The 14,392-nt window shown below is 35.8% G+C and overlaps 1 protein-coding gene across 1 annotated transcript in view; it reads left to right on the top strand.

Moving 5' to 3' along the window:
* Positions 1-14,093, top strand: part of nrip2 (nuclear receptor interacting protein 2) — a 22,339-nt gene extending 8,246 nt beyond the window's left edge. Inside the window, exons 2-6 of the mRNA XM_082166884.1 lie at positions 2,976-3,338; positions 8,440-8,522; positions 9,038-9,165; positions 9,726-9,778; positions 12,714-14,093. Of these exons, the coding sequence (XP_082023010.1) occupies positions 2,976-3,338; positions 8,440-8,522; positions 9,038-9,165; positions 9,726-9,778; positions 12,714-12,833 (747 nt within the window). The 3' untranslated portion in view covers positions 12,834-14,093. The remainder of the gene's footprint in view (positions 1-2,975; positions 3,339-8,439; positions 8,523-9,037; positions 9,166-9,725; positions 9,779-12,713) is intronic.
* Positions 14,094-14,392: the final 299 nt, after the last annotated feature.

Below are 14,392 nucleotides of genomic sequence, written 5' to 3'. Positions count from 1 at the left end.
TAAATGCCCTAAACTGTGTATTTTTTTAGGATCAAGGTTATAAGGCCAGTTTAAACTGAATCTTGACACACTTATATTTTTCGGACATCATCCAGATTTTACTCTGCATGTAAATAGTTCCAGCTGTTCTGGTTATACACATCTAACTTCACCTGCGTTCTCATTCAAAACAAGTTCAACTTGCAAGAAAATCAATACAAGGTCCTTGTGAAACAGGAGAGCAACAGAGCAAGCAAAGATACTGGCATTTACCTTTTAGTCTCTGTTTTTACCCACACCAGACAAGCTATGGGCATCTGAGCAGAAGGACAAACAGAACTAGTTGTGATTGGTCTGTCTAGCTGTCAGAAACAAGAGCAATGCATTTGTTTTCATGCAGGCAATGTAATCAATCAAATCAATTATGACGATTTAATTTACCAGCCTTTGGATGTACAGCAGCAATAAAGAGCATCTGAAGCATCGTCACAGCTGGATGGTTTTTCTCATTTTGTAAGAGGGTGTCAACGGGAATGTAAGGGCTCTTGTGGGGGTCATCTCATTATGACGGGATAAAATGAGCTTTGCAATACCATCTCAGCCTTTGACTCTGTTTGAGGATATGGTTTCATCTGATCACACGGTCTCGGACTTTGTAAAGATCATTGAATAAGAGAACAGATTGCTGCAACCTCTGTGACTTTTTATCTGATGAAAGAATATGAAAATCCATAAATCTGCCTTGAATACACATTGAAAAATAAAGTGCCACACCAGGCTGATCTTATAGCAAAAAGTCAAAAAGCAACAGAACTCTCATTGTGGCTGGGGATTCTGCTGACGGCCATGCCCTCTTTTTCGATCAATATACAAAAGTCTATTATAAAAAAATGCTATTACACGCCATCTAACCCACAGCAGCGGATCAATAGTGTTGTTGCGTAGCTGGAGGAAATACCTAGTGATAATGTTTTGGTGAGCTGACACATTTATAGCACGATGCTAGAAAAATGTTGACACAAGCACAGGATGAAAGTCTTTCTGATTCAGTGCTCATGTACTTTGGATATGAAAGGCTTTATTTCATTCCATTCCTTTTCAAAGACCTTTTTTTTTTATTTATTTTTTTTATTTTTATCCACTTTTCTCCAAAAAAGGCATATGTAACAATGTTTTACATTATTATTATTTATTTTTTTACATTATTATACAGTATATTTTTTTAATATATTTTTTTATTCATTCAAATTGTTTTATTATATATATGAAGAGTTCAGATGCAAAAGCCTCTAAGTGCCGTTTGAAATTTTCTTCTAAAATGATCATTTTTATCAAGCTTGTAGATTTAAGTTCAGTAATTTCACTTAAATGACAATTAATAGGTCATTTGCAATGCCATTTAAGTGAATTTACTGAACTTAAATATACAAGCTTGATAAAAATGATCATTTTAGAAGAAAATTTCAGATGGCACTTAGAGGCTTTTGCATCTGAACTCTTCATATATATAATTACAATTATAAAAGAATATATATACTATACTACTTTTCAAAACACATCTATCATCTTAAGCGGAATTTTTGAACAGGATGAGCTTATGCTTTGAGTTACAAAAGAACAGGACATGTAGCAGATGAAAGAGATGGGATAGAAAAGGAAGAGAAGATCTAGGTTTCTCTGTGTATTTTCAGCTTCCCCTTTGAGAATATCTCAATGGTACTTTCAAGAGGTCCTGATAATTGTATTATTAGAGGCAGAGGAAATTTTAAAAGCAGATCAAATTGCAGTCTGGTCTCCTTGTTGTGGAAATGGCAGCTGTTCTCTAACTAAGTTATAGGGAGAAGCAATCTCATAGATAGTAACACAGCACCTGCACTATGTACAGTGCACAGATTGCCTTCTTTATCCAATATTACTTATACTTATCTGTCATAAACAACAATCTGCATGATTTGTTTCTGAAATATAACTGAGATATTGTGCTATCTAGCCAAAAGAAAAATAACAGCATAATAGAATCACAAAGGCCAATGAAACTGAAATAAAGGCATCAGAAGAAAGCTTTGAGGAATTTATTTGAGATGTTTATATACTATTAGCCTGTTGAATGAGACTGAATTGCATCAGTTTGTTAAAGAAGGCTGACAGAGTGGCACTCACAGCCTCAAAAACGACTATATGAAAAACTATTTTACTTCCACTTTACATTAAAAGCATGCTGGATCTGTTAATGGTGTATTTCAGGAACTGTGGCCAAAGCAGACACACACACTTCAGCAGTGATTAAAGTGATGGGAGTCGTTCTGGAGCCGTCATGTTTGTTAATGGAGTTAACTTCAGCACTCAGTGTTTAATGTCCGAGTTTGCAATGACTTGTTTATTTCCCACAGGCATTCAAACCGCAGCAATGTAAAAGGGGGAAAACAATTAACATGTAGCGTCAAAGTGCTCAGCAAAATATCATTCTACAAAATAGCTCCACTGGTACTTTATTATAATGCATGAGGATCCTATTGAAAGAAATTAGTTTGTCAAAAATTGGAAATGAGTTTTTCCCCAGCAGTCTTACTGATATGAAAAATATCATGGGCTACAGTACGTTTGAAGTAGATCACCAGTATTCATGAAATGCATTTTGTAATGATAAACATTTCAAGCATAGTATCTAACACTTTAGTCACATGACAATAATTTAATTAAATGTTTAATTTAATATAACTTAAAGTAATATTTATATTGTGCATATTTTCAATTTAATATTTAATTCTACATAAAATATTTAATTTAATTTAATTTAATATATATAATTATTTTATAAAAAAAAAAAATTCAGTCAAGTTTTATGACAACAAAACAGATATTACTTATATTTAATTGGAAGTCCGTATTAGGTAAATATAGAAAATTTGCATACGGTCTAAAAATACACAAATTGCAGAAATATAGTACAGCCATAGCAATGAATGACATCACTTATTCCTGTGTGCCCCATACAGCAGCCCCACAACATCGTGCAGCGACGCCTCATGGAGGGCAACATTCCACGTTTGCGTGGAGAGGCCCGGGACATCCCATCTCTTGTTCGCTCACCCCTGGCAGACAGCAAAGAGGGCGGAGAGCCAGAGGAGAGGAGCGAGAGCACGGTGGATGACTCCACGGAGGAGAGGGAGTCTCCAGAGGAGAGCGAGAAGAGCCTTAGGTCTGACGAAGATGCGGATAATGAATATGAAGGGGACAGCAGCGATGCCGGAGGGAAGACAGAGTCCAAACAGAAAGACAAAATGGGAGATGAGAGGAAGAAAGGTCTAAAAGAGGGCGAGAGAGCATCCTCCCTCTCAGCTCTAGTGGTCCAGTGTAAGGTAGGCATTCACACAGATGAGCAGAGCTGAGCTGTCTGTGCCCATAATAGAAGCGATAACAGCTTGCTGTAATGACATACACAAGCTCTGGCTCCCTATGACTCATGGTTTTATTTTCCTCGCAGTCGATTGTTCTTGACGGTGGGGTTTGAGAGGGTTTTAGAGGGCCAGTATGCATTTAAAAAGCCGAAAACAGTGAACCACCACATGCAAAGTTTATAACAGAGATGACGTAAACTGGTGCGCAAGTGACTCATTGTATGGTGACATAACATCTATCTGACCCATACTTTTCAAAGATTCAAAAACTCATACATAAGACACAAGGAACTATAAGATACAATACCGTTCAAAAGTTTGGGGTCGGTACAAAGTTTCTTGATCACCAAGGCTACATTTATTTGATAAAAATACAGTAAAAACAATTAAATACAGTTAAATAACTAATTTTAATATATTTTTTTATGTTTTTTTTTTCCTGTGATGGCAAAGTTGAATTTTCAGCATTACTCCAGTCTTCAGTCACATGATCCTTCTGAAATCATTCTAATATGCTGATTTGCATATTAAGAAACATTTATTATTATTATTATCAATGTTGAAATCAATTGTGCTGGATTCTTTGATGAATAGATAGAACATAATTTATTTAAAAATATAAATCTTTCTACACATAGGAAAAACAGTAGAAGTAGTACCATAATCTACACACTTACTGAAAACGATAACCGATAGGGAACAACTGAAACACAAGGCTAAATATATAGGGGACAAATAAAGGCAAACTAGACACAGGTGAAACTCATTAGTAACTAAGGCAACTAACAAGTGAATTAACAAGACTAAACTGAAAGGAAACACAAGTCTATGGCACATGAATGAAAACACAAGAACACTGAACAACATTACCCTGACAATAAATGCCTTTACTGTCACTTTTGAGTCATTCGAAGTTACTGAACTTACTGAGTCTTGTTCTAAAATATATACATTTTTAAAAACTAATTTCCATAACTTCTCCATTTGTTTGAGGTAACTAAACAAATGTTTTTTTTATTATTTTTATATATAGCTAAAAAGATCAGTATTCTTTTAAATTCATTTCAGTTAAGTTCAGACTAGTGGGGGAAAAAAAATCATTTTACACTTTTTAAATTATATATTTTTTAATATTTCCTCAGGTCTGAAAATAACTATTCTAAATGTCCCTGATGTTTCAAGGTTTTCCAGCACCATCCATTTTCATTAAAAGGTTCTCTGTTTTTCTATAGAGCAGACTGAACATCATCAAAATGGCCCATCTCGCAGGACCCCCTCTCCATCACCCTCCATTCATGCAGTGATTGAGCGCGGTAAAAATAGACCCTAAATTAAAGCAGATTAAACCACAGGGTTGGATGTGAACCAAAGAGCAGCTCATTTCCTCTGCCAACACATGTCAGCTGACAATTCAAGAACAACAAGACCAATCAATGGACCATTGAGCTCAAATTAGGCAATCATGAAAATGCCTGTGAAAATGTGATGTTACCTGATGTGATATTAGCTTGTCCAGCTCACAGCATGGTAATAATGAAGGCAAAATACACAGTTAACAGAGTTTAATTTGCCATAATGACCAGCTGACTGCACATTATTTATTTATACTTCAAAAAGTAAATAAATTAACAAATTAATAATTTTACATTTTAAAATTAATTGATTTGACATTAAAATTCAATTAATTACTTACTCGCATTATTATCATCAATCAAACAAATTCAAATCAAACAAATTAATCAAGGTTATTCTACCATTGTAAATACTATTTTTAAAAGTTTATAATTTACAAATTTTAAATATATTTAATGTACAATGAACAACAATGAATGAACAATAATACACTGTAAAAAAATATATATGATCAATAAGTTGTGACAACATATATTTTTACATTGCTTTAACTCATCAAAATAAGTTAAGCAATTTAAAAAAAAAAAAGATAAGTTATACAAGATTCAACAAATTTTTTAAGTCAGTTTAATGTAATTTAAGTTGAAATGACTTAAAAATCCAAGTTGATTGTACTTAAAAATTTAAGGCAGCAACTTTTTCCTTACAGTAGTATATCAGTTATAATTTAACATTAACCTTGATTAATAAATACTGTTAAAATTGTTCATTGTTATTTAATGACACCTAATATTAAAAATGTTACCCAATTGTATAGTATTCTCTTTTTAAGAAAGAGACCACTAAGTGATACAAGAGACAATTGCTGGGTCATTGTATAAAACACACGATCGACCAATCATAATGAAGTATTCTAAAAAGCAGTGTAGTGTAATAAGGCTTGGATTTAAGTTAAATGAATGGAAATTCTCATTTGAATGTTCCAGATCACACGTGCAATCTGAATGTTCTGGAAAACAGATGCAGTTGTATAGTCATAGACATAGGTGAACTGAAAGACGGAACAAAACCATCAGCGTCTAATTAAAGCTTGGGTAATGAAGAGCCAGATAAGTGGGGCAGCGGGTACTGGTTCTTGCCTCCTCTTCTGGAAAGATACGTTTCAGTTTGAGGCAGCAAGTCAAGCACGATTTTGCTCCACGCAGAGCATCATTATAAATGTATTGCACATGCACCAATGCACACATATACACACATTTATAACAGCGGCAATCAAATAAAGACATAACACAGCTCACAATGGAAGCATCCCACCGAGTTTGAGTGCAAGGAAAGACACTGATAAACTAATGAAGAAGTACACAATCTGACACACATCCAAAAGTCACAGTTTGCCTCATATGGTGTGTTTCCACCTCAATGTGTTTTATTTAGGCCCTCTCGCATTGCAGCAAAAACACTTTCCACACAGAACTAGAAAGCTAGCAGAGGAAGAAACAATGCAAGGAAGCCTGCAAGTGTATGTGGAACATATTAGTGGGGTCGGAACAATGTGCGAGAGGGGCTCCCTCCCCGTATGTGCACAATGAGAGACTGACGCACTGGTGCGAGAGATGGTGTGTCCCACCTTTTATGTGGTAGGAAAGTTGCGGGGGTGACAGCTCACCTTGAGTGACAGGAAACTCAAAGAGGTTGCAACAAAGCTCTCATCCACTTATTTCTCTTTAACGGTGGAACAGTGCTGACGCAGACCTCATCCCTCACTCATTAACTGTGCAGTTAACAACCAGGCGAAGAGCAAAAGCAAAAGCTTAACAACGCTTTAGCTGTGTGTAGGTGGAGCCATATTGTCTTTAAATCCTCATGCATGCTGAGAGACCATATGCCAAAAACAGGCTCCAAATCCCTCGAAATATCTCAGCTGAGGCTTCCTCCTCCCACGACACTTGTTTATTATATCTCATATAATAATAATAATAATAAAGTATTATTTAATAAATAATGTGTTACTTATTAAATATTATAGTTGTTTGATAACTTGGTATTATTATTATTATTACACAGCTCTCTTAAATACTTGAATCCAGATTAAATCAAGTCAAATACTTTTCTTAATGGCTGTATTTACTGTTCAAAATCATGGTAACATACTTGTTCTTGGAGAGTTAAAAAAAATTTTTTTTATTAAATTAAATGGTATATACTTTTTATAAGAGGGAGTTATGATGTAACAGCAACAACACTTCAGGTGTTTTAAAACAATATTTTTGCAGTTACACTTTACAATACGTTTCCATTTGATAACATTAATTAACCATATTAGTTAACATGAACTAACAATGGAAAGTATTTCTAAAGCATTTATTAATGTTAGTAAATTAGAATTTTTTCAACATTTACTAATACATTATTAAAATCTAGGTTGTATCTGTTAATATTATTTAAAGGACCTGAGCTAACTAACAATGCACAGTTGAAGTTTTATTACTTAAGGTTAACAAAGATGAATATATACTGTACTAAATGTATTGCTCATTGTTAGTTAATGTTACACTGTAAAAAAGTTGCTGCCTTAAATTTGTAAGTACAATCAACTTGGATGTTTAAGTCGTTTCAACTTAAATGAAATTAAACTGACTTAAATGAGTTGAATCTGGTATAACATAAAAAAAAGTTGAAAATTGCTTAACTTATGTAAAGTTATGTAAAACAAGCAATGTAAAAACATATGTTGTCATAACTTATTGATCATAATAATATTTACAGTGTAGATAATGCATTAACTAACGTCAACTAATGGGACCTTATTGTAAAGGGTTCCCATAATATCTCCACGGCAAATTAAAAATATAAACTAAAATATATTTGTATATTCATTCTTCCTGTGCAGACATGCACATTTTGTTTGAAAATAAAAAAAGACATAAAAGGTACTATTTTCATATTTGTACTTTGTCTCTTTTTTTTCACACAAAATGTGTAATTGCGCTGATCTATTAAGAAAAATGCTAGAAATAACACATATTGAGTAAGCTATTGTATTCATTGCTAAAGTTACTGTTTACACAAATGTGGTTTGACCCAAAACGTGTGGAAGAATCCATCAGGAAACAAACGGATGGCTAATAAGTTAAAAAACAATCCACTAATTCTGCTAATACAGAACAAATTATTTACACATAAATGTCAAGCAAGCAGCATGAACAGGCACTTAGACCTTCCAAACAGCAAATGCTGCAAAAGCACAGGGTCATTGTTCATCTGATGAGCTCTGAATTCTGCAAGCGCTGATGGAATTTCAGGTTAAAGGACAGACTGAGAATAAACTGACTCACTGAAGCGAAACGACAGGAGCTTCCACAAAGTACCTTTGACAGTGTCAGTCCATTATTAACCAGGACTATTATCCTCAGACGCTGCTAAACTATCAATCCTGATACTGTCACACAATGCAAAAACAAAACCTGGCATTGTCTATTTAAGAGAGCAAGAGCTAATATCTGTTCTTCAACATACTGTAGTGTCTCAGCTTGGCGTCTGTGTGAAACTAGTTTGCAGACTGAGAACGTTGTTAGTCTGTTGGCTGATAATGTGTTCTGCTATTTAAATTTCCTGTCACATGAAAAGCGTGAAAAAGGCAATCACAAGGGAAAAAGATTATATTATCAGGGAATTCATCTGAGTGAAGAATTTTTATTTTATTTTGCAGTGTGGAGATGCAGAGCTGATGTTATCCATAAACACAGGGTGCCAACACAACCACATCTCTAAAACATGCTGCAGACGACTGGGGTATGTTTATTTTACACACACACACACACACACACACACACACACACACACACACACACACACACACACACACACACACACACACACACACACACACACACACACACACACACACACACACACACACACACACACACACACACACACACACACACACACACACACACACACACACACACACACACACAGTGTTTTTAGGGGACTTTCCATAGACATAATGGTTTTTATACTGTACAAACTGCATATTCTATCCCATTAGAGACTAAACCCTTCCCCCTAAACCCATCACAGAAAACTTTCTGCATTTTACATTTTCAAAAAACATCACTTAGTATGATTTATAAACTATTTGCAAAAAAAAGTCCCCACAAGAACAAGGATTTTTCAGATATTGCCATCTTTGTTGGGCAATATTGTCATTTTGTCCCTGTAATAGGGTTTACTTAGTCTGAGACTAGGCTTAAGCCTTGTCTGTGAAACTGGGCATATATATTAAATGCTTGTATTTATTGCAGACTGAAAACCAACCAAGACGACAAACCTCGAGACAAGCTGCCACTCAGTGATTCAACAGTGGAGACAGTGAAGTCCCTGCACCTGCAGCTGGGCAGAGAAAGAGTTCAATGCACTGCCCAGGTCATAGGTCAGATTTCAAAGTTTTTCCAGTCACTTCCTATGCACTGCCTATTGCATTAAAAGAAAACATGGCACCATTCAGCTGTTTATAAAATGTTTGATAGATTTGACAGAATACAGAATAGCTGAGAGACATCCAGGCCATTCTCCTTAACAGAACCGGTTTCAACCAGTCATATCTAAATATAAGTTTAATGCAAAGAGAAAAGTCTTATGAAAGTTTGAAAAGGGATTTTAATATAAATGTCTTCAGCTTGTATTTGCATACAGCTTTCAGAGTAAGTCACTGACCTTTTCCAGTTCAGTCTGGGAATGCTTGAACAAAGACATGTGGGCAGCACAGAGGAATTACATAACAGAAGAGTACATGACTTGGGCACGGTGCCGGTCGTGTTTCGTGCATGCATTGCATGCAGATTTATAATAAAGCTATACCAATGATGTCAGTTTTATCAAGCCACCTTATGTGCTCTTCTATTTGGAGAAATAATAAAATTATGCTCACATGGGATAGATATTCTCTTTTTGCCTCCCACATTTTGAGTCTCACTTCTCGTCTGTTCACAGAGGATGCCACGTTTGAGGTGTGTCTGGGTCTACAGACTCTGCTGGAACTCAAAGTAAGCCCTGCGTTTATTAAACCTTATCTTCAGAGTCTCGAGTGGCAGGATTTCTAATCCACGCGTCCCTGGCTTTTAAAAGTTTTGTATTTTCAGTCTGAGTTTTAAATGCATGCTTCTGATATTGCAAATCGTGTTGGTCTTCTAGATCAGATGTTGCAAACTTTTTAATGCTTCTGACCCCCAAATATGATGATTGCCTTGTGTATATTCTCGTGTATAAGAACCAACTTATACTGTAAAAATAAAAAAATGATATACAGGTGCTGGTCATAAAATTAGAATATCATCAAAAAGCTGATTTCAAGAATTCAACTTAACAGGTGAAACTAATATTTTATATAGACTCATTACATGCAAAGTGAGATATTTCAAGCCTTTATTTGTTATAATTTTGATGATTATGAAACCCATGAAATCAAAATCCCAGAAAATTCGAATATTACATGAAATCACACAGTAATTACACAGTGATACCATGGTCATTGAACCAGGTTTTGGTTCTTTTGGCAGTGTGGGCAGGTGCAAATCCTGCTGGAAAATGAAGGAAGCATGAAGTGCTCTGCAAATGTCCTGGTAGACGGCTGCGTTGACTCTGGATTTAATAAAGCACAGTGGACCAAAGTCCTCTTTTCTGATGAGAGCAAATTTTGCATCTCATTTGGAAACCAAGGTCCCAGAGTCTGGAGGAAGAATGGAGAGGCACACAATCCAAGATGCTTGAAGTCCAGTGTGAAGTTTCCACAGTCTGTGTTGGTTTGGGGAGCCATGTCATCGGCTGGTGTTGGTCCACTGTGCTGTCCACTCAACGCAGCCATCTACCAGGACATTTTCAGAGCACTTCATGCTTCCTTCAGCAGACAAGCTTTATGGAGATGCTGACTTCATTTTCCAGCAGGATTTGCACCTGCCCACACTGACCATGTGGGTTCAATGACCATGGTATTAGTCTGTAATTACTGTGTGATTTCATGTAATATATATATATATAAATGTGTGAAATATTCTCTACATATTTTTTGAAAAACTATTGCTGTCGATAGAATAAAATATTTATAAATGTTGAGTAAAATTCTGTACATTTTTAACATATATTATATAAACATATTTTTTTTCTTAATAATATTATTTATAATGAATAATGTTTTAATAATTTTACACTTTTTCATCTCAACCTTTTCCAATGCTCCCAGTTTGATCTAGATCACATCATCATTCATTTAAATGAGACCTAATAATAGCAAATTACAAACTTATAAACAAGCTTTGTCAATTTAGATTTTAGTTTTTTGATAAAAATCACATTATTTAGTAAAGCAACTTATTTAGATGATCAAAAGTTACATTGCATTCAAAGTATCTATTTGATCAGTAGTAGTATGTGTTCTCGTGCAATGCTCTACCAGTTGATTTTTAACAATTGAACTGTGAAAAATAAGCATGCTGAAATCATCACAGACATAACGTGATGCAAATCACATTATGAAATACGTCCAAAAACAAGGAGCAAAGGAGTTTTGAGGCTATGTTAGATGGTTTCTGACACTAAGTAGCTTTGTACATGATGGGGGAGTTCTTTTTTTTATCATATATCTAAATATTGACTCTGAATATGGTTATTTCAAATGCCACTGCCAGGGAAAAGTTCCCCTTTGGGGTTTACACGAGTTCTGAGGAGGAAGATAAATGCTATTAAAAGAAGAGAAAATCCTTTTTAAAGTATGACAGTGGGAGCGAGAAAAGGGGATGTGAGAGAGAGCAAGAGGATGAAAATGTGGAGGACGTGGACAGTATCTCTATAAGTATATGCAAATACTATTCTTGTCAGAAGAAAAAGATAATGTATGCAAGGAGAAGGAGCCCTGAAACCAACGCGGACATGTGAAGACAATAAAAAGGAGAATTAAACTAAACCTATTTTTTAGCCACTCTTTTCACCTGGAATATATAAATGCTCTTCAGACTGTTACATGTACAGTGGCAAACAAAGCCTGTTCACCAATAATCTTGCTTTACAAAGGCACAACACAGTAATCACACTTTGTGAGAACCAGCGACCAAAGTCAAGTCTTTAGACTATGATCTGTCCAGTGACAGAGGTGTTTGGTTTAACTATGATCAGATTTAGAGAAAACAGACTGTGAAAACTGGTATAAAATAAATATTTATATATATATATATATAAAGCCATTTTTCTCAGTTCCAGTGCTGACGTAGTTACTGCGTCTTGAAATGTCCTTGCTCATAATTCTTATCATAAAGTATCTAAAAATAGAAAATTAACTTCGATGCTGATTACTAAGCAGCTGCTAAGGTGTCATCATTTGTTGCTAGGGCAGGCAAACAGATAGACAGAATGATAGATAGAATAAAAGACAGATTGAACGACAGACAGACGTATAGAACGATAGAGAGAACAAAAGATAGAATGACAAATTCAACGTCAGACAGACGTATAAAACGATAGAACAGACAGACAGAATTCTGGATCGGATGGCAGACAGACTGAATGACAGAGACAAACTGATACACAGACAGAACAATAGATAGACAGACAGATACAGATTGAACGACAGACAGACAGATATTTATAGACAGAACAATAGAGAGATAGACAGACAGCGTCAGACAGACAAATAGAACGATAGATAAAATGATAAAGACGGACGGACAGATAGACATACATACAGACAGACAGAGATTGAACAACAGACAGACAGAGATACTGTATAGACAGAACAATAGATAGATAGATAGATAGATAGATAGATAGACAGACGATGGATAGATAGATAGAATTCTATGAAATATTTGATCTTTTGTAAGAGTCAAGTCTGATCAGTCAGAAAAGGCAACAACTGCGTCAATGAGAAGTCAATATAATGAGTAGTATAATACACCAGATGTGATGCAATGATCTTCTCTCTACTCCCAGTGCTGTGTGGACCTGAACTCCAGAGTGCTCCGTCTCCACAACACAGAGCAGGAGCTTCCCTTCCTGGATCCACCCGCTTGCAGCCAGTGCCATCACCATGACAACAACAAAAACATGTGACCTCGAACCTACGTGCCCAACAACCGCCATGACCGTACCCATGTAATCAGAGAGGAAGTTGACGGAAGGACGCCTGCATCTGGTCTGTAGTGTTCCCCTGTGCCAGATCAACATAGACAGGCCTCTCCTCTCTCTCTCTCTTTCCTTCTTTATTATTCATTGTTTGTTTCTGTGCTATTTACAGAAATCTGCCAACTATGATTTTTTTTTAAATAATTTGCTGTGCTGAATTAGTTTTGATTAAATGTAATAAAGCTCAGGAGGAGGAAGGTTGTGTTCTGACATGTTAAAATTGCCTTTATCAAAATGACAAAAGGGGCTTGTGGTTAATCCGTAAGAAATTGAATTAATGTTTGAAGACTGATGAGTAATATTCTCTAAGTGGTGATTTTAATTACAATACAAGTAAATTATATTCTTGTACGTTACAGTAGCTGAGAGTTGACGAGATACTTCACAATTTGGGAAGTTTTACTTTTAACTGTGTCAAAAAAACAAATCAGAAAGTTTCTTTCACAAAAACCTCAAATTTAGCTAGAAATTTCTCACCCGAAACTGCCTTTAACTTAACAAAGACTGTGTTTTCAGACCTCATTTCCCTTTAGAAAGTCAAATCTGCCCTCAGATGATAAGAAGGACTTTAGCCAGCCCAATCAAATGTTAATTGAGTCCTTGGGCTGCAATCTCACTCAATGACCCCCAAACCAAGCAAAACACTTCATCTGCATGGACTTTTCCATTTGTATTTGTCTATCACCTGCATGCGTTTTCTTTTAGAACGGTTAAATTCTCCTCTTCTAGAGCCCAGTTTCTAGAAACCCTGTTCAGTTGCTGCTCAGCTTGTCCTCATGACCGGAGGCTTTTCTCCACGTCCTACGCCTTGCTCATTGCTCTGTTTTTCCGCTCATAAGCACAACTAGACTGTCTTAGTACAGCCAAAATCTCCCACTAAAATGCCAACCGATGACCCAAAGGGCATCTATGTCCCACACAAACTCACTCTAAAGGGTGGGGATAATTACATTTTTGGCACACAATGCTCAATAACCAAGATCATCCAGCCTTTTAACACTATGGATGACCTTTCAGTGAAGGATGTCCATATATTTGCCCATTTTATGTTCTTCACTTTCTTTCTGTGTTGAGGGCCAAATGTATGAGGGAAAAAAAAATAGTTTATTTTTGGTGTTTTTTGGTTTCCTTTTCTCTGAACAGTATTTTCTCTGCCTAAACAAAATAAATATGTATTCTGGCTATAAAGGTCTCTGGTCTTCATCAATGCACAGATCTCGTAACAAGCGTCCTGAGAATCTCAAAACCAAGGAAAAACACCTGCACTACTGCTGGCAAAAGCAGCAAAAACACTGTGCTGCTCCTCACTCACTTGAAGGTTCCACACAGAGGTTCACGTGATCTTAATGTTGATTTGCCCAGGGCAGTCAACAACCTATTTTAAGCTTCTTGCATCTGATGATGGAGGGAAAAGATGTTCCCACAACCATTCAGAGCAACATAGGATGACATCATTGACCCTCCACTGAGGGCAGGCTGCTCCTGTT

The sequence above is a fragment of the Leuciscus leuciscus genome (assembly GCF_965113295.1).
Source record: "Leuciscus leuciscus genome assembly, chromosome: 4".
Classification (NCBI taxonomy): Eukaryota; Metazoa; Chordata; class Actinopteri; order Cypriniformes; family Leuciscidae; genus Leuciscus; species Leuciscus leuciscus.
Note: the sequence above shows the minus strand (reverse complement) of the source record. Positions and strands in the feature narration are given on the sequence as shown.